The sequence below is a fragment of the Salmo salar genome, chromosome ssa14 (genome assembly GCF_905237065.1).
Source record: "Salmo salar chromosome ssa14, Ssal_v3.1, whole genome shotgun sequence".
Taxonomy (NCBI): Eukaryota; Metazoa; Chordata; class Actinopteri; order Salmoniformes; family Salmonidae; genus Salmo; species Salmo salar.
Window position 1 is genome coordinate 74,081,222 of NC_059455.1, and position 27,150 is coordinate 74,108,371.

Sequence of the window (27,150 nt, forward strand, 5' to 3'; positions counted from 1 at the left end):
TAAGTCATTTAGCAGACGCTCTTATCCAGAGCGACTTACAAATTGGTGCATTCACCTTATGATATCCAGTGGAACAACCACTTTACAATAGTGCATCTAAATCTTTTAGGGGGGGGTTAGAAGGATTACTTTATCCTATCCTAGGTATTCCTTAAAGAGGTGGGGTTTCAGGTGTCTCCGGAAGGTGGTGATTGACTCCGCTGTCCTGGCGTCGTGAGGGAGCTTGTTCCACCATTGGGGTGCCAGAGCAGCGAACAGTTTTGACTGGGCTGAGCGGGAACTGTGCTTCCTCAGATGTAGGGGGGCCAGCAGGCCAGAGGTGGATGAACGCAGTGCCCTTGTTTGGGTGTAGGGCCTGATCAGAGCCTGAAGGTATGGAGGTGCCGTTCCCTTCACAGCTCCGTAGGCAATCACCATGGTCTTGTAGCGGATGCGAGCTTCAACTGGAAGCCAGTGGAGAGAGCGGAGGAGCGGGGTGACGTGAGAGAACTTGGGAAGGTTGAACACCAGACGGGCTGCGGCGTTCTGGATGAGTTGTAGGGGTTTAATGGCACAGGCAGGGAGCCCAGCCAACAGCGAGTTGCAGTAATCCAGACGGGAGATGACAATTGCCTGGATTAGGACCTGCGCCGCTTCCTGTGTGAGGCAGGGTCGTACTCTGCGAATGTTGTAGAGCATGAACCTACAGGATCGGGTCACCGCCTTGATGTTAGTGGAGAACGACAGGGTGTTGTCCAGGATCACGCCAAGGTTCTTAGCACTCTGGGAGGAGGACACAAGGGAGTTGTCAACCTTTTCGGTGAAAGCACATTTTGCAATATTCTCAGTAGATAGCCCGGCATCACAGGGCTAGCTATTTAGACACCCAGCAAGTTTAGCACTCACCAAAGTCAGATTTACTATAAGAAAAATGTTATTACTTTTGTTGTTCTTTGTCAGAATGCACTCCCAGGACTTCTACTTCAATAACAAATGTTGGTTTGGTCACAAATAATCCATTGTTATATCCAAATAGCGGCGTTTTGTTCGTGCGTTCAAGACACTATCCGAAAGGGTAAATAAGGGTGACGAGCATGGCGCATTTCATGACAAAAAAATTCTAAATATTCCATTACCGTACTTCGAAGCATGTCAACCGCTGTTTAAAATCAATTTTTATGCCATTTTTCTCGTAAAAAAGCGATAATATTCCGACCGGGAAAGCCTGTATACGTACAAAGAGAGAGAAAATAAATACATCTCGTGCCCTCGTGCACGAGCGTGAGTCTCAGAGTACTCTGACCAGCCACTATCCAAACGCGATAATGTGTTTCAGCCAGAGGCTGCCTCGATATCATTCAGCTTTTTCCCCAGGTTCTGAGAGCCTATGGGAGCCGTAGGAAGTGTCACGTTACGGCAAAGATCCTCAGTCTTCAATAAAAAGAGCCAAGATGAACAACAACTTGTCAGAGAGGGCGCTTCCTGTTTGGAATCTTCAGGTTTTTGCCTGCCATATGAGTTCTGTTATACTCACAGACACCATTCAAACAGTTTTAGAAACTTTAGGGTGTTTTCTATCCAAAGCCAATAATTATATGCATATTCTAGTTACTGGGCAGGAGTAGTAACCAGATTAAATCGGGTAAGTTTTTTATCCGGCCGTGTCAATACTGCCCCCTAGGCCTAACAGGTTAAAGGTTTTGCTCACATAGGCAACGGAGAGCGTGATCACGCAGTCGTCCTTAACAGCTGGTGCTCTCATGCATGCTTCAGTGTTGCTTGCCTCGAAGGGAGCATAAAAGGCATTTACCTCGTCTGGTAGGCTCGCATTACTGGGCAGATCGCGGCTGGGTTTCCTTTTGTATATTTTTTAAGCCCCGCCACATTCGACGAGCATCAGAGCCGGTGTAGTAGGATTCAATCTTAGTCCTGTATTTCCACTTTGCCTGTTTGATGGTTCGTCAGAGGGCATAGTGTATAAACTGATTAGTAATTTACCTCGGCCTTATCAATAGCTCTTATCCATTTATAAATTACAGTGCACGGAGAATTCTGTTATTTCTATGGGGAAAAGATGCTTTTCCCACTTGCAACCGGCAGGATCGCTAGACCTAATTCATGGTTTTGTCCGCATAATGGTGGTTGAATTATGAGGGAATTAAATCAAGGTCAGAAAATGAAACCTCTGCCACACCTTAATTTCTTAGATCTCCACCCTGAACGTTTAACTCCGGATCGGAATTCGGGGCATAGTGCACAAAAAATAACTTTTTTTTTCACTCCAAAAATTGTGTTATATAACGAATGTGCCCAATCTGGTACTGGCACATGCGCTCTAGCCAACAGCTCTTAGATATAGTGCGGGTATAGTGGATGAGATTAATATGGACAAAAGAGCAAGATTATTTTTATTTGTTAAATGGCAGCCAGGCATCGATCATCATAACACCAGAATAAAACGCTATTTATTGGAAAGGAGCATCAAGCTCATCATCCTGTGAAGTTCATAATACATTATTTAATCTGTAGCCTAATAAACTCCATGCTTTCCTGAGTCGTAGTGGGAGGACCACACACCATATCATCTGTAGCCAAATGAACTGCATGCTTTCCTGAGTCGTAGTGGGAGGACCACACAACATATCATCTGTAGTCTAAAACTGCATGCTTTCCTGAGTCGTAGAGGGAGGACCACACAACATATCATCTGTAGTCTATTAAACTGCATGCTTTCCTGAGTCGTAGTGGGAGGACCACACACCATATCATCTGTAGCCAAATGAACTGCATGCTTTCCTGAGTCGTAGTGGGAGGACCACACAACATATTATCTGTAGTCTAATAAACTGCATGCTTTCCTGAGTCGTAGTGGGAGGATCACACAACATATCATCTGTAGTCTAATAAACTGCATGCTTTCCTGAGTCGTAGTGGGAGGACCACACACCATATCATCTGTAGTCTAATGAACTGCATGCTTTCCTGAGTCGTAGTGGGAGGACCACACAACATATCATCTGTAGCCTAATAAACTGCATGCTTTCCTGAGTCGTAGTGGGAGGACCACACAACATATCATCTGTAGTCTAATAAACTGCATGCTTTCCTGAGTCGTAGTGGGAGGACCACACAACATATCATCTGTAGTCTAAAACTGCATGCTTTCCTGAGTCGTAGTGGGAGGACCACACAACATATCATCTGTAGCCTAATAAACTGCATGCTTTCACGAGTCGTAGTGGGAGGACCACACAACATATCATTTGTAGTCTAATAAACTGCATGCTTTCCTGAGTCGTAGTGGGAGGACCACACATCATATCATCTGTAGTCTAAAACTGCATGCTTTCCTGAGTCGTAGTGGGAGGACCACACAACATATCATCTGTAGCCTAATAAACTGCATGCTTTCACGAGTCGTAGTGGGAGGACCACACAACATATCATCTGTAGCCTAATAAACTGCACGCTTTCCTGAGTCGTAGTGGGAGGACCACACAACATATCATCTGTAGCCTAATAAACTGCATGCTTTCCTGAGTCGTAGTGGGAGGACCACACAACATATCATCTGTAACCTAATAAACTGTATGCTTACCTGAGTGGTAGTGGGAGGACCACACAACATATCATCTGTAGTCTAATAAACTGCATGCTTTCCTGAGTCGTAGTGGGAGGACCACACAACATATCATCTGTAGTCTAAAACTGCATGCTTTCCTGAGTCGTAGTGGGAGGACCACACAACATATCATCTGTAGCCTAATAAACTGCATGCTTTCCTGAGTCGTAGTGGGAGGACCACACAACATATCATCTGTAACCTAATAAACTGTATGCTTACCTGAGTCGTAGTGGGAGGACCACACAACATATCATCTGTAGCCAAATAAACTGCATGCTTTCACGAGTCGTAGTGGGAGGACCACACAACATATCATCTGTAGTCTAATAAACTGCATGCTTTCCTGAGTCGTAGTGGGAGGACCACACAACATATCATCTGTAGTCTAATAAACTGCATGCTTTCCTGAGTCGTAGTGGGAGGACCACACAACATATCATCTGTAGTCTAATAAACTGCATGCTTTCCTGAGTCGTAGTGGGAGGACCACACAACATATCATCTGTAGCCTAATAAACTGCATGCTTTCCTGAGTCGTAGTGGGAGGACCACACAACATATCATCTGTAGCCTAATAAACTGCATGCTTTCCTGAGTCGTAGTGGGAGGACCACACAACATATCATCTGTAGTCTAATAAACTGCATGCTTTCCTGAGTCGTAGTGGGAGGACCACACAACATATCATCTGTAGCCTAATAAACTGCATGCTATCCTGAGTCGTAGTGGGAGGACCACACAACATATCATCTGTAGTCTAATAAACTGCATGCTTTCCTGAGTCGTAGTGGGAGGACCACACAACATATCATCTGTAGTCTAATAAACTGCATGCTTTCCTGAGTCGTAGTGGGAGGACCACACAACATATCATCTGTAGTCTAATAAACTGCATGCTTTACTGAGTCGTAGTGGGAGGACCACACAACATATCATCTGTAGTCTAATAAACTGCATGCTTTCCTGAGTCGTAGTGGGAGGACCACACAACATATCATTGCGTGACTGACTCCAAGTTTACTTTCATATAAGCATTTTCACCGCCATTTCTCACATACTACATTTTACTGACACAAAAAGATCCCACATTGTGTAGCGTATTTTGTTGACATTTGGAAAGTTTCCATCAGGCCTGCCATGACATGTCGTCTACTTTACTTTCAATGTTGGATGGAATACTGGTTATAGCTATAAAAAGGAATCAGACTTTTTATTGCACTTATCTCTTGATAGCAATTCTTACACTTAATTTACTAGCAGAGTTAGTTCAAGTACAAAATCAAATTATTGAATTGAACGTAATTAATACAGTTTTTCTCAATTGCTAAAACACTAAAACCCATTGGTTGAACAAAGTTCTCAGTTGCCTGGACTCATTTAGCTAATTATGCAGTCTGTTGTCAATACCTTAAAACTTTTTCACATGGTAAAACACAATTTGCAGATCTCACTTAGACTTTTCAGCAAAACTCTAAACACGTTCTCATTCTCAAAAAACATTCTGCACTCTAATGCACATGTCATCCATACTGGTAAACACAAGTGGCAACAATCAAATACAAATAGAGAACACATGTCATTGATTGAACACAACCACTCAAAATTGATTTAACCTGTTTCAAATGATGCGACACAACCAATATAAGCCAGTTCAGAGAGCAAACAGGTTGTTGAAGGTGGGAAGGAGAAAGTCTGAGAATGGATAGAAGAAACAATGTGAGAGGACGAGGACGAGTGCGTATGCGAGGTGGGTGACGAGGAGGAAGAGGAGGAGGGCAAGAAAGAGGAAGAGGAGGACGAAGAGGAAGCGGAAGACAAAGAGTGGAAATATCTGATGAAATTCGAGCAACAGTTATAGACCATGTTCTTGTCCATGGACTGACAATGAGGGAAGCAGGACTTAGAGTGCAACCCAATTTGAGCCGATTTTCTGTGTCCACCATAGTAAGGACATTCAGAGAAGAGAACAGGTACAGTATACTACTGTATTTTTGTAATTTACTGTACTACATTATATGCAGCTGTTTCAATAGACATTTGTAAAGTTAATCACTGTATGTATTGTACTGCATGAATATGTTTTGTAACTGCACAACTACTTTTTGTAGAATTGCAAGGCTGCCACATGCAGGTGGAAGGACAGCTATATTCACTCGGGAGCAAGAGACCGTTATAGTTGGCATGGTCCTTCAAGATAATGCAATACGACTCAGAGAAATCCAGGAACGAGTGATACAAGACAACACACACTTCTAGGGAATCGACAGTGTGAGCATTTCCACAATTGACCTTGTCCTCCATCGTAACAGGTTGCGAATGAAACAAGTATACAGAGTACCTTTTGAGCGCAACTCACCAAGGGTGAAAGAACTGCGAGCTCAGTATGTGCAAGTAAGTGTACATTCAGAAACATTTACTGTAATCCAGATTGTCTACAGTACTAACACATACTATGTGAATGACATTACTCTTCAGTACATACAATGTATGTGAATCAGAAGTGCATACAGTAGGCCTAATTGTACTCTACAGTATAGCACTGTCTCTGTACGACTTACAAAATCCTACATACAGTATATTGAATTTCTACACACACAATATTTGACGTGGAACCCTTGGAAGACCCCATGAGTTCATCTTTGTCGATGAAGCAGGCTTCAATCTAACAAAGAGGAGAAGGAGAGGCCGAAACATGATTGGACAGCGGGCCATTGTTGAAGTCCCTGGTCAACGAGGTGGCAATGTCACAATCTGTGCTGCTATCAGAAACCATAGTGTTCTACATCACCATGTTACACATAACACCCAGCAACTTCTAGGCTTTATTGCCAATCTAAGAGATATTTTATTTGAGCAACAGGTTCAAGAGCAGCAGGGTCAAGAGCTAAATGAGAATCCCATTCCCACCTACGTGATAGTGTGGGACAATGTCAGTTTCCACCGAGCTGCTCAGGTAAGGGAATGGTTTAACATCAATGGGCAGTTTATGAACTTGTACCTCCCTCCATACTCGCCTTTCCTGAATCCGATTGAGGAGTTTTTCTCCTCTTGGAGATGGAAAGTGTATGATAGACAACCTTACACCAGAGTAAATCTGCTGCAAGCCATGGATTTAGCCTGTGGTGATATAGGTGAGGAATCATGTCAGGGCTGGATACGGCACACAAGAGGCTTCTTCCCCCGTTGCCTCAGGAGGGACAATATTGCTTGCGATGTCGACGAAGTGCTCTGGCCTGACCCAGCCCAAAGACAAGAAGAAGCACATTGATCACGTTTACTCCTTTGATTTTTGTCCCTTTTAGTATTGTATACTGTAGTACAGTGCATTGTAGGCTGTATACTGTACAATAGACAAATTGTATGGCCCTGAACATTGTGCTTTCCATTTATTAACAGTACTGACTGGTCAATAGATTTTGACTGGTTGCAGGTTCATATCAACAAAGAACAAGAATTACAGTATCACAGAGACAAAGGACAAGTAGGAGGAAGAACAAAAAACAAAATTGCAAAGAGCAAAGCAGAGTAATCATTTCTGATAAATTTTGAGCTACTATGATAGAACATGTTTTCGTTCATCAAAGGACAGTGACGGAAAAATATGAATATTTTTTTAGATTAAAAATGTACTTCTTTCTGAGAATTGTATGTTTTGAACAATGTGTTTTCTATTTTTCCGTGTATTGTTTACTGACTGCTTGAGAGTGTATATCATTTTGATCACTTTATTTATGATTTGAGAGCAGTGTTTGATTTTGAACACAGGTAAAACTGTTTTGAGGCAAATGTTTCATTTTGCGGGAGGAGTCAGAGGTTATGTAAATAGCGCTTGAAGATGAGGTTTTGTGTTTAATGTTTTCAGGAAATGGAGCAAGGTTTCAGAAATTGTGTTTTAGCAATTGAGAAAAACTGTAATTTAATGCAACCCCGCTAGAATGACGCCATCATCCCTCGGCCTGGTACAACCTTCCACCAGCAGAGAGCAGTGTTACACTTATAACCAACCGACATACTTTTTATTTTTTTTACAGACACAGCAGATACAAGGTGAATCTTTGATCCTGTAGCTGTCTGTGTCTGTCTCTTTCTAGAAAATGAACCACTGAACAAAATGTAGCTTTATTGACAGTGCATGTCAGAGCAAAACCAAGCCATGAGGTCGAAGGAATTGTTCGTAGAGCTCCGAGACAGGATTGTGTCAAGGCACAGATCTGGGGAAGGATACCAAAATATTTTTGCAGCATTGAAGGTCCCCAAGAACACAGTGGCCTCCATTATTATTAAATGGAAGAAGTTTGGAACCATCAAAACTCTTCCTAGAGCTGGCCGCCCGGCCAAACTGAGCAATCGGGGGAGAAAGGCCTTGGTCAGGGAGGTGGCCAAGAACCCGATAGTCTCTCTGACAAAGCTCCTCTGTGGAGATAGGAGAACCTTTCAGAAGGACAACCATCTCTACATCACCTCCACCAATCAGGCCTTTATGGTAGAGTGGCGAGACGTAAGCCACTCCTCAGTAAAAGCCACATGACAGCCCGCTTGGAGTTTGCCAAATGGCACCTAAAGGACTCTCAGACCATGAGAAACAAGATTCTTTGGTCTGATGAAACCAAAATTGAACTCTTTGGCCTGAATGCCAAGTGTCAGGATCGAGGGAAAGATGAACGGAGCAAAGTACAGAGAGATCCTTGATGAAAACCTGCTCCAGAGTGCTCAGGACCTCAGACTGGGTCTAACAGGACAACGACCCTAAGCACACAGCCAAGATAAAGCAGGAGTGGCTTCGGAACAAGTCTCTGAATGTCCTTGAGTGGCCCAGCCAGAGCCCGGACGTGAACCCGATCAAACATTTCTGTAGAGACCTGAAAATAGCTGTGCAGTGATGCTCGCCATCCAGCCTGACAGAGCTTGGGAGGATCTGCAAAGAAGAATGGGAGAAATTCCGCTAATACAGGTGTGCCGAGCTTGTAGTGTCATACCCAAGAAGACACGAGGCTGTAATCGCTGGCAAAGGTGCTTCAACAAAGTACTGAGTAAAGGGTCTGAATACTTATGTAAATTTTATATTTCTGTTTTTTATTTCTATTAAATTGACCTCTGACCTTTTTGACATCAAGCTAAAACATCACTACGAAACACCACTAGAGCATAACTGAGGATCTCATTCTACGGCTTTTGAAAAAACAACACTTCTCTGAGTGAGAAATTTAACTGATCTGTGTCTACCACACCCTTTCCTTCCTTAGTCCTTCCACTTTCTACAAAACAACACAAATAGGGTAACACACGTGTGCGCACACACACACACACACACACACACACACACGCACACATACAAACTGCATTCTAAGTATCTGCTTTCAACTAACCGTGTCTATGCCTGTTATGACCTGGGTGAAATGGCTGAGATGAATAAAGCGATGACCCCTAACAAATCTGTACTCTAGCTCATGTCAGCTTGCTCTGAATCTACCTTAGGTTTCATTCTGACCGAGGCAAAGCATTGAATTAATGATTGGTTTGAAAAGGGCAAAAAGGTCTGAAAAACAAATATCCTGTGGCCTTGGCAATGTGTACAAGTGTAGGATCTTAATTTGATCACCCTGTTGTGCAGGAAATGCACATTTATAGTGTATAAGGTTTAAAAAGGCTTCTAAAGTTTGTAATTTCCACTTTAAAATGCCAGACTTGATTTGCCCCAACAAAAATGTATCAACCCCTACAAAAATGCCCATTAATTATAATCCACACAATAATTCACATTTCCTGTTGCTGCAGGATTATTCTTCTGCTGTGAGAAAGGGATCAAATTAAGATACCACACCTGTAGCACTTCAGTTTCATTCAAGAGAGAGGCTTTTAGTGGTGCAGCAGTCTAAGGCACTGCATTGCAGTGTTGAGGCATCACTACAGACTGGGGTTCGATCCCAGGCTGTGCCACAGCCGGCAGTCCCACACAATTGGCCCAGCATCATCCGGGTTAGGGGAGGGTTTGGCCGGGGGGCTTTCCTTGGCTAATTGCGCTCTAGCGAGACTCCTTGTGGCGGGCCGGGCACCGACTTCAGTCGTCAGTTGAACGGTGTTTCCTCCGACACATTGGTGCCACTTGCTTCCGGGTTAAGCGAGCGAGTGTTAAGAAGCAGCGCGGCTTGGTGGGTTATGTTTCGGAAGACGCATGACTCGACCTTCACCACTGCCGAGCCCGTTGGGGAGTTGCAGCGATGAGACAAGATCTTAACTACCAATTGGATATCATGAAATTGTGGAGAAAAAGGGGGTAAAATTACAAAATAAAAAAGAGAGCGGCTTTTAGGGCTCTGAGCCTTTCATGGATGGCAGGGGGTTTGCACAATTATCACATTGACTCATGAACTGAATTGTCATTAAACACCATCTTCACTGCAATATCATGATCAGTATATAGTAGATCTGACTCGAAAATGTAATCCAAAGATTGTTTGTGTTAAGCGTTTCGGTTTCTCTATTTCGAAGTTGGTTAGCATGTTAGCTGAGGCGTGCACTGATTGGAGTCACCTCATTGGTCAGTATGTGTTAAATCTGTGCTGGCGAGTCATCCCATTGGTCAGGATGTGTTTCACCTGTGCTGGCTCAGTGCATCAGTTGGAGAGGAGATGTTGGGAGAGCTACACCCCATGTTAGTTAGCCAGGAAGCCAGAGTTTTGTTTTCCCTTGCTCCATATTGCTCCTTTAGTTTGTTTTCTCTGGGGTAAATTTAATGGGCACTCATGGTGTGTGTCTTTTAGAAACCCCTTAGTTGTTTGACAACTTTCAGTGGACGCACCTTTTGAAACTTTTTCTGTTTTGGTTGTTGAAGTGACTTTTTGTTTGTTCCCTTTTCTGTGAGCGACATTTTCAATTTGTCCTTTGGGAAGGGGGATACCTAGTCAGTTGCACGACTGAATACATTCAACCGAAATGTGTCTTTAATCAATGTCATCGGCTCCTGGGGAGCATTTGTTGTTGGGGGTTAACTGTCTTGCTCAAGGGAAGAACGGCAGATTTTCACCTTGCTGACTTGGGGATTTGAACCAGTGACCTTTCGGTTACTTGCCCAATGCTATCAACCGCTAGGCTACCTGCCGCCGTGGTGTGTGTGAGTGAGACACATTTTACAAACAAAAAAACTGTTCAGAGGACATTTTCTTAAAACCATCTTTATTCTCAAGATCCAATTCACATTACGTGCAAATAGCATCATAATCATGAGGATCCAAATTCATAATTATTCTAGTTTTTGTGCAACTTGTCTTTTCTTCCAGGGTACCCAAGTCAAAGCACTGTCTTTCCAAAACAGGTCAGATTCAACTCCATAGGCAACGTTGTGTGCAACACGTTTCAATTTGGTACAAAAACACTACACCCACAGACTCATTCTCAATCAATTACACTAACACCACACACTGCAAGCTCATTCTCTTTCTCTCCAAAGACTTGTCATCCAATATTCTGGATATCATTGATAAACGTTTACTACATCATGAACAGCAAATTGTTGGTATTTGTCTGCTAAAACAATAAGACAAGAAAACACACAAGTAAATCATTTGTTATTCTTTTAACAGTGAGTGGATTTGCTTGGCTGATGTTGGTGATGCTTTCAGAAATGGAGCTGGTCTTTATTCAAATTGTCCAGCCCAACTTTGCAGTATAGTATATGTTGAGTTCAGAGGAGGCTGGTGACGAGAGGACGGCTCATAATAATGAATGGCGTGAATGGAATGGTATCAAACACATGGAAACCAGATGTTTGACGTGTTTGAGACCACTATTCATTTCATTACAGCCATTACTATGAGCCCGTCCTCCTTATTTAAAGTGCCACCAGCCACCACTGATATAGTTCCATACAGTAACCAACAGATATTTTGTCAAGGTGAAACTAACACTTCAATCCGTCTATGAATCTTACTAGTTCATGATGTTCACATAGTTATATCTAAAGCAAATCTAGAACAGTATGTCATTGTGGTTTTGCAATGAAATTGAGAGAGAGTTTTTTCCCGTTATTTACATAAAACAGTAAAATGTTCATAATGCATACAATATCTGTAAAAAATTCTGCAGTCTGAAAATATACATCCTTTTATCCTCTGTAGTACTGTAAAATAGCTTCTTTTCTATTGGTGCAACATTTGTTATTGTTTTGTAACTGAGTTATTAAGAGTGACCACTCTTACGAGAGATAATACCACACTGGCGCTTTAATAAGTATCTTGTGGAATAAGGTGACATTCGGCAGTGTGCATGTTTGAGATCAACTACAGACGACTACAAATCACCTTGCATTCCAAATAACTACTCATTATGTGATCAAGACTAGCCATTCTGCGCCGCCGTTGCCTGTCTCAAACGAATTGCCTCAAATATGCTGATTGTCACAACTCATTCTAGGGCCATTGACTTAGCCCGTGTCCCCATTCAACTTGTGAACCAGGAAGTAATTGGACCCTGCGCCACTTCCTGTTTGATTACCTGTCTGTCTCTCTGTGATTGTCTGTGCATTGTTAACTGTGCAGTTTGTGTGAATTGTGAGGTCCTAGTCATTTAAACACTGCGAAGTCTATTGCTTTATGAAAGGCATCACTTTTACAGAGAAAACACAAGCTGCTTTGAGGAGTAGTGTGAAGCTTATAATAGTTGGATTTTTATGCAGTTTATACATTTTTTTAACTGTTGCAAACAAACCACAATATCATACAACGTTTTTAAAAAGAAATATACAACCAAAATAAAGAGGATTTTTTTTTCTTCTTATCATCAAGTTTTTCTCTGTACCCTGCTGATGTTGCATCATCATTTTTTTGTATTAATGTGGCAGCTAGGGGTGTAATGGTTCACCAAACCCACAGTTCTGTATGTATTGTGGTTTTGGGGTCACGATTTCATTGGGTTTCGGTACAGTGGGGAAAATGAAAGGCTAACATTTACTGTAGATCATTTTTGTTTATTTAAGAAAATACAAAGTGTTGGTATTCCTGATTCCATACATGATCATGAGTCATATGAATACCAACACAGGAATACCAACACAGTATTTTTTTTAAATAAAAACACACGATTACTCATCAACAACAACACTAAAAAGTACAATTAATGTGTGAAATCAATATGTAAATATGGCTCAGACATTGTATATAGAGAGACCTTTGCTATAATGTTTTCTTACAAAGACACAAAGACGCGCACTTGTGTGCCTCTCAAAGTGGGCACACGATACTTCTCATTTCCCACTCCGGGTAATGTGATGGGCTGTCACTGTTAAGTAGCTATCTGTTGCCCTGGAGGTTCATCCATCTGTAGTAAGCGCAACACAGGGTATATTGGCCAATTCATTGACAACTTTGTCTTTAGCTTGCTTGTATAGAGCGAGTACTACCTGTTTGCTGAAATGGGTGCAAGAGTGCAAATTTCGTAGTGTCTCAAGCACTTTCATGAGGTGCTGAAACCCGCTGTTCTCAACCACCAAGAATGGGCGCATAGTCGTGGCTATAAACATACCTATCACTCTTAGAATTTCTTTGGCCCGGTCAGAATCAGTTGCGGGGGGCTGCTTGAATGCAGAGGGGAGACAAAATAGTTTAGTTTTTTTGCGTTTCCGTTTTGCTCCTATGGTAAGAATACTGGGGTGATGTTGGCGTAAATGTGTCAACATGTTTGAGGTGTTGGCAGCTGCATAGGCTATTCTGGTTGAGCAGTGGCGATATACTCTCTCTGTCCACCGCCATTGTAATCTACTGGGAGACCAAAATGTTCCCAAACTGGAGATGATGGAGAATGCTCCTGGTGTATCGACCACACCACTCGCCATCGTACAGAACTAGCTCCCGGCTGCGCCTCACAAAAGGACAGTTTGAAATGTGGCAATTAACATTCTAATTTTAATTGGCCTACAATGTGTGCATAGGCTCTAGTTGTTTTAACGGAATAGCCTGAAATGTTTTTTTTTCAGCTCAGATTTACTCAAGAGGCATACAACGCAGCGTAGGCATAGCCTATAGGCCTAGTAGTTTATTGTTTTAAGATATTTTTTATCTATTCATTCGGGTTCACAGTGTGGACCGAACGGAGGTCCCCATACCGAACGGTTCCGGTATAAATAGTGTACCAATACACCCCTAGTGGCAGCGATTCTCTCCTCTGACTCAGAATTCCACTGACTGTGGTCAACATAGAAAGGGTTTGACCCCCTGACTCTACCCACATGTCATTCATACAGGCATGAATCAGCCAATTAGCAAGTATCATAGCAACAACCAGTCCTTATGAGAGGATCATCATCATGATCACTTTCAGTAACTCACATGTTGAGAATATAATATGACGCTTGAACATAGTTAAATAGTTCCCATGGAATCTTGTGAGACAGCAGGAGGAATTTCTGCCTGCGTCACAGCTCACAGTGTCTGTCTGTCTGATTTGTCCATCTGCAGCTCAGGAACTACATGCCATGGTGACAACAAGAACATTCTCTCTGTTTCTATAACGCTCTGTTTCATGATGCGAGTCTACACTCTAGAATGTGAATGAGAGCCGGAAGCATGTTCTAGGTTCTAGAAGAAGTCACTGATAGCCAATCAGATCAGGTTATATCATGCATCCTGGTTCCGGGAAACAATCCAAAATGATTGGATGAATTTTTTGGCACTGCATGAGTGGCATCATGAAAAAAAGAGCGCTATTGAACGGCTTTAATCTTTTTCTTGACTTCGTGTCAAAGTGTGCTTTTATATCTGTCCTGATCGTTTAGGTTTAACACAGAAGAGGAGAAACAAGCCCTCTTTTAGCTAGCTCTTTCTACGTGGATGAGTTGTTTAGTGTTGTGCCTTGCCATTGTTTAGAAATGTACCTAGGTTTACTCAAGGTGGGAGCTTGTGGTTTGAATCATAGAAATAGAATTAGAATAACCATCCCATTACAGAACAATGACTTGACTGAGAATGTCTGCTCTACTATTTCTATGGTGTTAATGATGTGAGTACAGTAAGAGTGTATTAGAATGGCAGCATTGAGCAGGTATAGATATAGGTCTCACAGAACACCAGCACCAGAGGGACACCTATATGAAAGCTACTACACATCCCCTGACTGGGGAAGTCTCGTAGGAAGAGAATACGAAAAGGAAGGGAATAATGCAGGTTAACTGGCTTCTGCTGTCTGTCACTGTCTTGTACAGTACTGACCTTCTCAGGGTTGGTGGAGTCAGAACTCAATAATAAACTGGAGTAAAATGAAACAAGTTGCATGGTTCATATGACTGATTGAACGAGCGCTGTCGACAACAACAACTAGACATAATCACCAAGAAGCCGACTGACTGACTGTACAATAACACAAAAAACCTATAGAGAAGTAACTGAGGAGAGGTGAAACATTTACAAAATAAAAACCAAAAGAAAATGCTATTCACATGTACCCGCATCGTAAGGGATGGTTCCATCCATAAAAACTAGGCCGAGAAGCTAGGCTATACCAAAGCTATGGAATGAAATGACTCAGTAGTGCTAATGAGAGCTCCAACGTGTCCCAAGACGCCTAGAGCCACTCTGAGGCCCACTGTCGTAGCCCCCGACAGGCGCCCACACACACCCTGACCACACACAAACACACACACCTTGGCAGGGTGTGTGCGCGCGCGCGCGTCTGTCCCTCCGTCAGTCCTCAAAGACCTCTAGGAAGAGTGGGGGGAAAAGTTCATTGGGGCACTCCACCTTCATATGCAGGAAGCGGGAGGCGTGGCACGCCCCGATCATCCGCAGGTCCGTCACCTTCATCAGCAGCTTGGGCCAGAATTGCGCCACCTTGTGTTTGCGGTAGTTGATGTAATGTTCAAAGGCCAGAAGGAACTCCTCCTGACAGCGCTCAATACGGTCCACGCTGGTCAGCCCCGGACGGTCTGGGGAGGGAGGGAGAGAGTTTTCATACTGTACTGTATGTTAGTACTGTCGCGTAGATGGAAAAAGACTATTCTAATCCAACCCTAATGTACAAACACAATCTCATTGGAGATAGAGACTCTATACCTTTAAAACTCAATACTTGTATTAATCGGATGTCCTGTAATCTGTTGCTAGCTTGTTTTAATCACTCCAGGGGTTACATGTGCGATAGATTTACAGAACATTCGATTTATAAAAGTATTGAGTTTTGAGTATGCTACAGAATTATTAGAACAAATAGCAGATTGGCTCGCATATGCCATTGATTTCACAACAATAAAAGTCAATGCAGACAATCTGTGCATGGGGATATGATGGATCGATGGCTTCCAAAACAGAGAAGGTATTGTCTTAGAGACGGAGGGAGGGAGGGAGGGAGATGTGTGGCCCCAGCACAAAGCTATTGATTTTGAATGTCAAACCCCCGGACGGCTATTGTAGTCTCATCATTAGATGGTTTCCTTTCCTAGGGTGGGCTCTGTAATCCCTGATGATTGCTATGTAAAAGATTAGCTTAATGGGTTTAAAAAGACCTCTGGTGGAAGTTAACAGCAGTATTGACGTGTGACTGACTGTGGTTAATCACACATGAAAACAGGCCGGCACACACTGACTTACTGGCTTTGGGCTTTACTGACTGTTTTATACACTTACCAAGGTTTTACTGACCGTTTAATTGCAGTAATGACGTGTGACTGATTGTGGTTAATCAAACATGGATGGCTGACACTGACTTAACCGACTGTTTCATTGCTTACCGACTGTTTTGTTACAGGTCTCACGGGAGGTTGGCTCTTGGTTTTATGTGGTAAGCCACAGGAACTACAGGCTCTTTGCTAATCATTTATTGTATATTAATAAATATATATAATATATCAATATTTATTGTGTACAAGTTAAGTGTATATCAGAAGTAATAAGTAAGGGATAATCAATGAGGGGCTATGCGTTCTATGGAAAATAATGAACGACATGGAGTTGCATTATTTTCAAGAGAACGCATAGAGTCCCGAGTTATCCCTTTTATACCATGGCTATAATTTAACACATTTGCTGCTAGAAATATGTTCAACATTCACTGAAGTAGCCACCAAGTTTACTAGATAGCTAGCTACAGTATATATTGTGGTAACCAAACAAACAGACTTCCTAGTTTAGCTAACCAAACCTTCAGTCCTAGCTGGCCATTATGAGAATCGAATTCAACAATGCCAATTTGTATTTGTAACTCTTTAGCTGTTGCAAAGGCAGCAGCTATTATTCCTGGGGTGGAAACACATTAAGGCACTTACATTACATATAAAACAACATTTAAAACAGTACATCATATAACATTATTATACCACTACATATCTACAATACAAATGTATAATACCACCATACAACAATATTACTTGTAACTTTGTGTGTGTCTCTTCACAGTCCCCGCTGTTAAGTAAGGTATATTTTTATCCGTTTTTTAAAATCTGATGCTAGTGCTTGCATCAGTTACCTGATGTGGAATAGAGTTCCATGTAGTCATGGCTCTATGTAGCAATGTGCGGTTCCCATAGTCTGTTCTGGACTTGGGGATTGTGAAGAGACCTCTGGTGGCATGTCTTGTAGACATGGGTGTCCGAGTGTGATAGTAGTTTAAACAGACAGCTCGGTGCATTCAGCTTGTCAACACTTCTTACAAAAACAAGTAGTGATGAAGTCATTCTCTCCTCCACTTTGAGCTCTCCTCCAGATTGACATGCATATCATTCATGTTAGCTTCCTGTGTACATTTAAGGGCCAGCCGTGCTGCCCTGTTCTGAGCCAATTGTAATTTTCCTAAGTCCCTCTTTGTGGCACCTGAACACACGACTGAACAATAGTCCAGATGCAACAAAACTAGGGCCTGTCGGTCCTGCCTTGTTGATAGTGTTGTTAAAAAGGCAGAGTCGTGATTAATTATGGATAGACTTCTCCCCATATTAGCTACTGATATGTTTTGACCATGACAGTTTACAATCCAGGGTTACTCCAAGCAGTTTAGTCACCTCAACTTGCTCAATTTCCACATTATTCATTACAATATTTAGTTGAGGTTTAGAGTTCAGTGAATGATTTGTCCCAAATACAATGATTTTAGTTTTTGAAATATTTAGAACTAACTTATTCCTTTCCACCCACTCTGAAACTAACTGCAGCTCTTTGTTAAGTGTTGCAGTCATTTCAGTTGCTGTAGTAGCTGACATGTATAGTGTTAAGTCATCCGCATACATAGACACACTGGCTTTACTCAAAGCCTGTGGGCATGTCGTTAGTAAAGATTGAAAAAAGTAAGGGGCCTAGACAGCTGACCTGGGGAATTCCTGATTCTACCCGGATTATCTTGGAGAGGCTTCCATTAAAGAACACCCTCTGTGTTCTGTTAGACAGGTAACTCTTTATCCACAATATAACAGGGGATGTAAAGCCATAACACATACGTTTTTTCCAGCAGCAGACTGACCGAGAATGTCAAAAGCCGCAATAAAATCTAACAAAACAGCCTTTCTATTATCAATTTCTCAGTCAATCATCATTCATTTGTGTAAGTGCTGTGCTTGTTGAATGTCCTTCCCTATAAGCGTGCTGAAAGACTGTTGTCAATTTGTTTACTGTAAAATAGCATTGTATCTGATCAAACACAATTTTTTTCAGACGTATACTAAGGGTTGGTAACAGGCTGATTGATCAGCTATTTGAGCCAGTAAAGGGGGCTTTACTATTCTTGGGTAGCGGTATGACTTTTGTTTCCCTCCAGGCCTGAGGGCACACACTCTCTATTAGGCTTAAATTGAATATATGACAAATAGGAGTGGCAATATCATCCTCTATTATCCTCAGTAATTTTCCATCCAAGTTGTCAGACCCGGTGGCTTTTCATTGTTGATAGACAACAATAATTGTTTCACCTTTTCCACACTCACTTTACGGAATTCAAAAGTACAATGCTCGTCTTTCATAATTTGGTCAGATATACTTGGATGTGTAGTGTCAGCGTTTGTTGCTGGCATGTCATGCTTAAGTTGGCTAATCTTACCAATGAAACAATCATTAAAGTAGTTGGCAATATCAGTGGGTTTTGTAATGAATAATGTTTTCAATTCGACTTTTGCTTTCAAAAGCAGCTCAAACATGTAAGAATGTGCCATTGAATTCTACAGTGCAAATATTGTGCATTATAGGGAAATAATGCACGCTCTAGAATGCCCTTCAAGCCAATAAGAAACAAGTATTCAACAATGCCATGGTATAAACATCTATAAGCACATAATATCGCTAAATCTACACGTGTGTAATGTACGTTTCATGATATATCGTTAATGTAAAACCTCTTTCTACATACGTGACAAGGGGTTAATATGGCGTGCTGTTAGACTAATTCTCTATCTGTTTGAACTCAGGGGCCACCCGCTCTCTTACTGTCTCACCCACAATGTATTCCTATTTCCTACCGAATCTACTTGTAATGTAACCTACTTGTCATCTTGCCAACTAGTTCAAGATTAAAATGTCCAGTTGTGACCAAATAAAAATGAATAACAATACAAAATAGAATATTAATAAAGAACACTCTTTTGGAATTTTTTGAATTCACCAAATGTTTTAAAGTGGCACCTTTTAAAGGATATCTTTGAAATTAACTATCTGTAAAAAAGCTATATCTTCTATATTGTCAGCTTACAAGTGGATAAAACTGTTGCAAGACTGTGGCCCCTCAGTTTCAATGGCCATGACCCCTTTAAAACGCTTTTAGGAGTATTTGTCACAGTGGTGATATAACCCATAAACCTGCGTGTAGAGAAAACAAAGGGCCAGATGTCTGGTAGTATGGTGAAGTACTATGCAATCTGATACACGTCAAATCAGTTTTGTTGATCTTCTGATCTTGTGTGAAAATAATGTTCTATACACTGATCTTTACAGGGAACCTACTGATCGTAACAGTTTGTTGAGGGCTGACAGTAGTCACCCACTTCCCTTGAAAAATAGTTTTCCCTACAGCCAATTTTGTCGAATCAAAAGAATTTGCAAAAAACAATCAGATTTCGACAGAAATATGGCTGAGACGCAAAGCAAATTCAAGGAGAGGGGGTACAAAAATGATCAGATTAATACTGCCATTGAGAAAATTCAAAACCTTCCCTGTAGCTCAGTTGGTAGAGCATGGTGTGTGCAACGCCAGGGTTGTGGGTTCGATTCCCACGGGGGGCCAGCACAGAAAAAAAAAATTATGAAATGAAATGTATGCATTCACTACTGTAAGTCGCTCTGGATAAGAGCGTCTGCTAAATGACTAAAATGTAAAACAAAACGAGACATGAACCTTTTTCAAGGTCAGTCTCGCAAAAATAAGCATTCTAACTACCCGCTATTCAAAGTGCTCTGAACAAATTAACAGAATCGTTCACAAACATTCTAAAATCCGATGATAGTCTCGGTAATGTGTTTTCGGACCTTCCCTTGGTCGTATTCTCGCGGGGCAGAAATCTCAGAGACCAATTGGTACACTCTGATTTACCACCCCAAGATATCCCTGACCATCTATTTGTGCCCCTATTGGATGGAAATTACAAGTGTAATGGCTGTGCTCAATGCAATGGCACTTATAAATGTAGATCCTTCAAACACCCCCAAACAGGGAAACAGATCCCAATCAAAGGTGTTATTACGTGCTCCACTAAGGCAGTTATTTATCTTATAACTTGTCCTTGTGGTAAAACTGATGTGGGTAAAACAAAGCGTGAATTAAAAGTACGTATCTCAGAGCATCGTAGCACCATTAGGTGCAAAAACTTGACTTACCCAGTTGCGGCCCACTTTTTGGAAGCAAACCACTCGATTTCGTCTCTGCGTTATATTGGCATCGAACATGTCCCCCTCCCGAGGAGAGGGGGTGACCTTGATAATTTATTGTTAAAACGAGAGGCTGCCTGGATCTTTAATTTAAAGACCCTTGCTCCCTTCGGTCCCAACGTAGACTTTGATCTGAAGCCATTCTTGTGATTATTGTGACTTTGCCATTGTAATTGTTTGTAAGCTTATGTAGTCTAAAATGAATCTATGATCGTATGCTATCCATTTGTTCTTTTGTATGTCCTTTGTATGCCATTTTTATATTTGAGAATTAACCAATGATATTAGGCCAAACTTGGCCATGATTACAGACACCTGTGTGTGTGTGTCTTTTGACACTATATAAACGAGTCACCCTGCAGTGTTTGTGATCATACCCTGATGAAGACAGCTTGTCTGTCCAAACGTTGGACATCTGAGCTCTTAGAGTGTGCGGCTCTCCTTTATTTTCAAGTATGGTGAAGTAAAAAGTGTGTGTGTGTGTGTGCCGGCAAGATTGTCTCCCTCCCTCTCACCGGAGGACAGGAGGATGACGGTCTGTAGCAGAGCGACCTCAGAGTCGTCCAGGTGGAACGAAGACAGCGATAAGCCCAAATCAAAGATAGCGTCCGACACCACACCCAGGCCTCCGTTCTTCAGCTGGCCGCGGGTCACGGCCATCTCTCCGTTAAGCGTCAGCGTCTCGCTCTCGGGGTCATAGCGAACGGCCGCCCGTAAAGACATGATCTCCATGCAGCAGCCTTTCAATAGGATAATCTGGTCTTCACAAGGCAGCTGGGAGGAGAGAGACAAACACAGAGAGCAAACATTGTTATAGATTTTTTTATTTGCACATAAAAGATGAATGACTGATATGATTTTAAGAATTAAAAGGGAAAATAGGAGAATGTGCAGGAGAGGTAAAACTCCAGAAATTATGTTAATTATTATACATATATTAGTGTTAGCATTATTACAAACTGAACTCTGTACATCCCGTGGTATTTTTTATTTATTAGCAATTTTTTGAACATGGATAATTTCAGTTTAGTTTAATATATTATTAATTATGTAGATTTTTTAAAGCTTTACATGTTGAGACCATTTCTAAGTATTTTATATATTTTTTATATGAAAGACAAGTAGAAATGTAGCTCTAAACAAGAACATAATTCACAAAATGTATATTTAACTATTAACAAAATATTTAATTCATTTTACATTTTTAGTTTGAAAATTTTCTCTCATTTTATTTTTTATTTTAGTGAAATTGCTTATGCTATTGATGTATTTTTTTTTTTACTTTTTGTTTCTGTTTAAGTTAGTGTTTTATAACCAATGTGTCACGTCCTGACCAGTAAAGGGGTTATTTGTTTTTATTAGTTTGGTCAGGACGTGGCAGGAGGTATTTGCTTTATGTGGTTCAGGGTGTGTTTGAGTATGTGTTCATGTAGAGGGGTATTTGATTTATTAGTCCGGTGTTTTTTGGTTAGTTCTATGTTGTTAGTTCTATGTCTGTGCTAGGGTATTGTATTTCTATGTTTAGGTATGGGGATTGGGGCCTTCAATTGGAGGCAGCTGTCTATCGTTGCCTCTGATTGAAGGTCCTATATTTAGGAGTGTGTTTGTTTTGGGAATTGTGGGAGATTGTTTCTTGGTTTGCTGTGTGCCTGACGAGACTGTCTAGTTCGTTTGTTTTTGTATAGGTTGTTTGTGTTTTTCCTTCTTCAGTAATAAAAAGAAGATGAGTGTACATTTTCCCGCTGTGTTTTGGTCTACACCCTACGACACCCGTGACACAATGTCTTTATTACCATCCTCAATAATAAATAATTAGGAATTCAATCATATAAAGAGAACAAAAATATGAAGCACATCCCCCCCAAAAAAATATATATAGCTTGATAAGAATTACATTTTTTATTTTAGTTTCAATAAAGTAAAACAACCTTGCTTACGTACCTCACAGAACATAGGCAGCTTTTTGGCAAAGTCCACCACTCGGGTAATGGCGGGGGTGATAATTTTTGTAAACTGACTGAAGGCTTCTATGTCCACTTTGCTCCCTTCAGGTGCATTTATGACCGGCGCTTGACCAATGTCCTCGGGCTGAAACGACAAAAAGAAGAGGGAGGATGTAGGTACGTTCAACAGGGCTAGACAGGGACAGACTGCTAAAAGACCACAAGACAGAGTGCACCCTATATAGTGCAGTACTTTTTTAACATAGGGCACTGGTCAAAAGTAGTATACTATCTAGGGAGGACGGTGATAACTCAGATGCAGCTAGAAAGATAGACAGACCACACACAACACGTTCTCCTCTTTTTCCAATAAGCGTGAGACAGGTCAACGATTATAACAGCATAACACGAAAACAAAGTGGATGGCGTTTCCACTGTGACCATTGTTCAAGAGGGACAAGGAGGAAAGGCGGAGGGAAACTTAAAAAGGAGGGAAAGTGCAAAGTGCAAGCCATTCATTTTCTCGTACTCAGTTGGCAGAGTCTTTGACTAGGGTTATCCACTGATACGGTATTATTATTGTTATTATTATAACATATTCAACTACTTGCCTTCTGACCAGAAGTGACATAAGAGCGATAGAGAGTAGAGCAAGTGCATAAGCAAAGAGCCCAGATTGAGTTGAGTAGCAGAGGACAAAGCACTGTGTACAGCACCCCCAAGATTCTGTTGCTTTGGCTTTAAATCACTAATTAATAATAATAATAACATTATCCCTTTAAGAGTCCTTCTCCCCTGTATGCCTTTCAACTGTCACAGCTTGCGGAGAACTAGCTACATATTGTATACACAGCACTTAAAGCTATATGGGGCATTTTAGAGAAGTGGTTCAAATTGCTGTCCCCAGTCAAAAAAATGTTTCTTTTTTAGCAGAAACTCTTCAAACCTAGGACATTTATTAACATAATGATCTATTTTAATTCATGCCAAGGCAATAACACACACATTGTTCAATTAATATAGTACAAAATCATGGTTTATATACCCATGTCTATTGAGGTGGATGTTCCACACACTGATTCCTAAAATGCATGTTTGAAAATAAAGTCATACATGATTTTTGTAATATTTTTAACACTATTATTTCACTAGAACATATTGAGTTGTTTTATTATTAAATTGAAAGATACTGCTCTAATTAATCTATTTAAAAAAATATCTTTCTCTGAAAAATGATTTCCCCACATTGTACTGTGTGTCACGACTGAAACACAGACTGTAGAATGAACGGGCCTTTTAAGCCACATCCCTACAATTATAACCATGAAATGGGATTGCATCCCTCTCCATCATGGCCCCATGATGTGTCAATAATATATATATGTTTTTTGGATGTCTAAAAGATAGCTAACTAGCCATATGGTAGCTATGGGGATGAATTAAAGTCCAAAATACATTTAAATGGTCAAAACTGAAACTGCCACAACCGAAACAATTTGCTTCGTTTTGGTATTGACATCATTGTTTTGGTAATTGACACTTGATTGTTAATCCATTGTATTCCTTCACATCTCTTGAAAAAAACATTGATATGATCATCTACATTAAACACATAAACCCTGGAAGTCAAAGTAATGCACTGCATTAGATAAAACCGCTTCTTTTGTCTTTAAATGGATGACATGATATTGTAGTGAATTCGGGGGGTATTTCATTTAACCTTTATTTAACTAGGCAAGTCAGTTAAGAACAAATTCTTATTTACAATGACGGCCTACTGGGGAACAGTGGGTTAACTGCCTTGTTCAGGGGCAGAACAACAGATTTTTACCTTGTCAGCTCTGGGATTCAATCTAGCAACCGTTCGGGGTAACCCAGACCGGGACTCGAACCCAGCTCCAGTGACTATCAAGCCAATATCTTAAACGTTATGCCAAGAGGTCTAAATGTTGGGTTAAGGTTGCTACAATATGGTATACAGTGGACAAGTTCCTCAGCCTAATCCCTCCCCCCCAAAAAGTTACACAACGACATGTCCAAATCAGCCAAAGTGTGTACGACATAGGCTGCATTTACACAGGCTTCCCAATTCTGATATATTTTCCATTAATTGGTCTTTTGACCAATCACATCAGATCTTTTTCAGAGGTGATCTGATTGGTCAAAAAAACAATTAGTAAAAAAAATATCAGAATTGAGCTGCCTGTGTAAATGCAGCCACAGTGTGCGTAAAGCTTGGTCTGTGAATACAGGCTCAGTCCATTGGTCAGTCCATTGGTCAGAGCCTGACATTGATGGTGAAATGTTCCTCTAAATTAAATGTAAATGTTTTGAAAGTCAAGTTAAAAATCCTCTTTTTACTATATTCCACATTTTGAATAACATTTCTCAAATTAATCTGTAATAGAAGGTTAATCAAAATGATCAATACCGTACACGGTTCTCCCTTAACAGAAACCTTTTCACTGTTTCGGTAGTGAATCATTTAGTGCCTGGTAAGGAATTCAGGAAACAATTTAAAATATGCAATACAAAAAGTGTGTGAGTAGTAGATATGTCTAAAAATAGGATCCAAATTAGATATTTTTTTCAAACCCCAATTTGAATGACTCATATACAGCACTGTATTTTAACACTAGCCCATAATATAATAGCTAGCTATAGCAGGTGCGATTTGAAAAGCGTTTTTATAGTATTTAAACTCAGTATTATATTTTGTCTATTAGTTCTTACCTTGGTTTCCTTCACCCCCACTGCACTCTGGTCAGAAGTATAGAATAAATTACATGTTATTTCATTAAGTAGCATTGCTTCCTCGACCTGTTGGACAATCAACAGAGATTGTGAAGAACGTTTCAATGAGGAACCCGTGTCAAGCCAACTAAAAAAAAAAAAAAAGTTTAATTAAACTGAGGAAAGGTAGATGACAGACAAGTAAGTGCGGAGAGAGAAAACAGGTGAGTAGTACACAAAATGCAAAGTGGAGTTTCCATGACAAGATTTAGGCTCAGGCTGAAGCATCTGTTTTATACTTATAAACTGATATTTAATTATAGGTATTCAGGTTCCAATTTCGTTCAAACTTTTTTATTTATTTATTTTTCAGATCAAAATCATACTGATGTATGTCAACGCTCACAAATAAGTTTATCAAAGCTGACCTACATTATGATAATATAGCATCATTTAATACTACAATACTAATATAATACTATATAACAATATATCCTGCACAGGGACTACGGATGAAAATTAGCTGTTTAGCTGAATCTGGAACTATTACTAATTAAAAACATCAAATAAATGACAATTCAATTAAATAAATTACAATTACATCTTTCTGTGCATGTAGCCTCTCAACAGTCTACAGCCGAGGCCTTGTAACCTCTACATGGATACTCCAGGAAAGAGTCAAAGAAACTGAGACAGACTTCAATCTGCAGAGGACGATTAGACTTTATGGAAAATAAAATAAATTGGTTAAAATGTGAGGAGTGAAATTATAAGGTAAGTACTACACTACACAGAGAGAGTGAAAGAGAAAGAAAGCGCGAGATAACAGTTATTTGTTTTTAGTATTTGTTTAGATGATTAAAGAACACTGCTTTAAAGGGGAGAGAAAGAAGAAAACAAGAGGAATGGATTGTTCCGTTTTAAGTTAGTGTCTGCTGCGTTGAAGAACACACTTTCTCCAGCGTCCAGCTAATTCTCCCCATTCTACAAGGAGATACAAAAAACATGGACATATTAACATTGGGAACAGTGGTGGGTTGGGGATGGGATGGGAGGTAGGGAAGGGGACAAGAGAGGGATTGTGGGAACTGGGAATGTTTCACAGAACAGACATGGTTGGTTAGACGCTGTCAGTCACGGAGGAGACGTCTCACCAAGAACTTGCGTTTCTGTTTCCAGTGGTTGCCCTGGGCGTTAGTTGACATGTGGGCCTCGGTGACCATGCGGATCAGGTCCCACTCCTCCTGGGACGGCTCAGGCCGGTCCCACACCGTCTTCTGGAGCTCCTCCTTCCGCCGCCGCTCACGGTTCTCCTCGATCAACTTCCGCTTGGCGAGCCGCTTGCTGTCGTCCAGCACCACTGGGAGGGGAGGAGGAGGAGGGATCGGGAGGAAGGGTGAAGTGGTAGGGCAAGGGAGGGTCAAAGAGGGGGGCAAGGAGTCACGAATGAGGAGGGGATTAAGAGGGAGGAAGGGTGGGGTTTTGTCAAGTATCAAGCGAAAAAGAAGCGAGAGAGTAAGTCCACAATTTAAAACACATAGGGGCCATACCTGCGAACAATAAAACAGTTTAACCCTCTATGGCATGAATTTTTATTTTGGGGGGGAGAGATATTTCACCCCATTTTTTGGGAGCTTGGGGGTCCCTGATAATATATCCATCATAAAATGTGTCTCTTTTTGACAAAGCACACTCTGATTTCCTATTCTGTGTGGAACCTCAGGAAGCAGTTGCTGGTGGAAGTGAAACAGAGGTGGACATCACATTTCTGGCACTTGGCTTTTGGTGTACCTGTGCATCCTGGTACCTTGCATCTCCCCTTCTTTTCAGCCATAATCATCCAGTGGGCTGTAGCATCCAGTAGCACATCAGAGACCGGAATTAGAGCAGCGGGTCCTTTTCTCCTCTTCTCCTCATACTCACCAGCAATTGTGGAACTGGGACGACCTTTCTTGAGCTCCAGACTCTTTCCACTTTTCAAATCAAATTTTATTGGTCACATACAAGTGGTTGGCAGATGTTAATGCGAGTGTAGCGAAATGCTTTG

The 27,150-nt window shown here is 41.1% G+C and overlaps 1 protein-coding gene across 17 annotated transcripts in view; it reads right to left on the reverse strand.

The window, feature by feature from the left end:
- Positions 1–10,760: 10,760 nt before the first annotated feature.
- Positions 10,761–27,150, reverse strand: part of thrb (thyroid hormone receptor beta) — a 130,220-nt gene continuing 113,830 nt past the window's right edge. For 11 of the 17 annotated variants that reach the window (XM_014142425.2, XM_014142421.2, XM_045693587.1 and 8 more), the window contains 5 exons: positions 26,258–26,463; positions 25,104–25,190; positions 22,369–22,515; positions 20,943–21,201; positions 10,761–15,515 (listed from right to left, as the gene is read on the reverse strand). In XM_014142425.2, coding sequence (XP_013997900.2) covers positions 15,274–15,515; positions 20,943–21,201; positions 22,369–22,515; positions 25,104–25,190; positions 26,258–26,463 — 941 coding nt within the window. In that variant the 3' untranslated portion in view covers positions 10,761–15,273. 17 annotated transcript variants of the gene reach the window in all.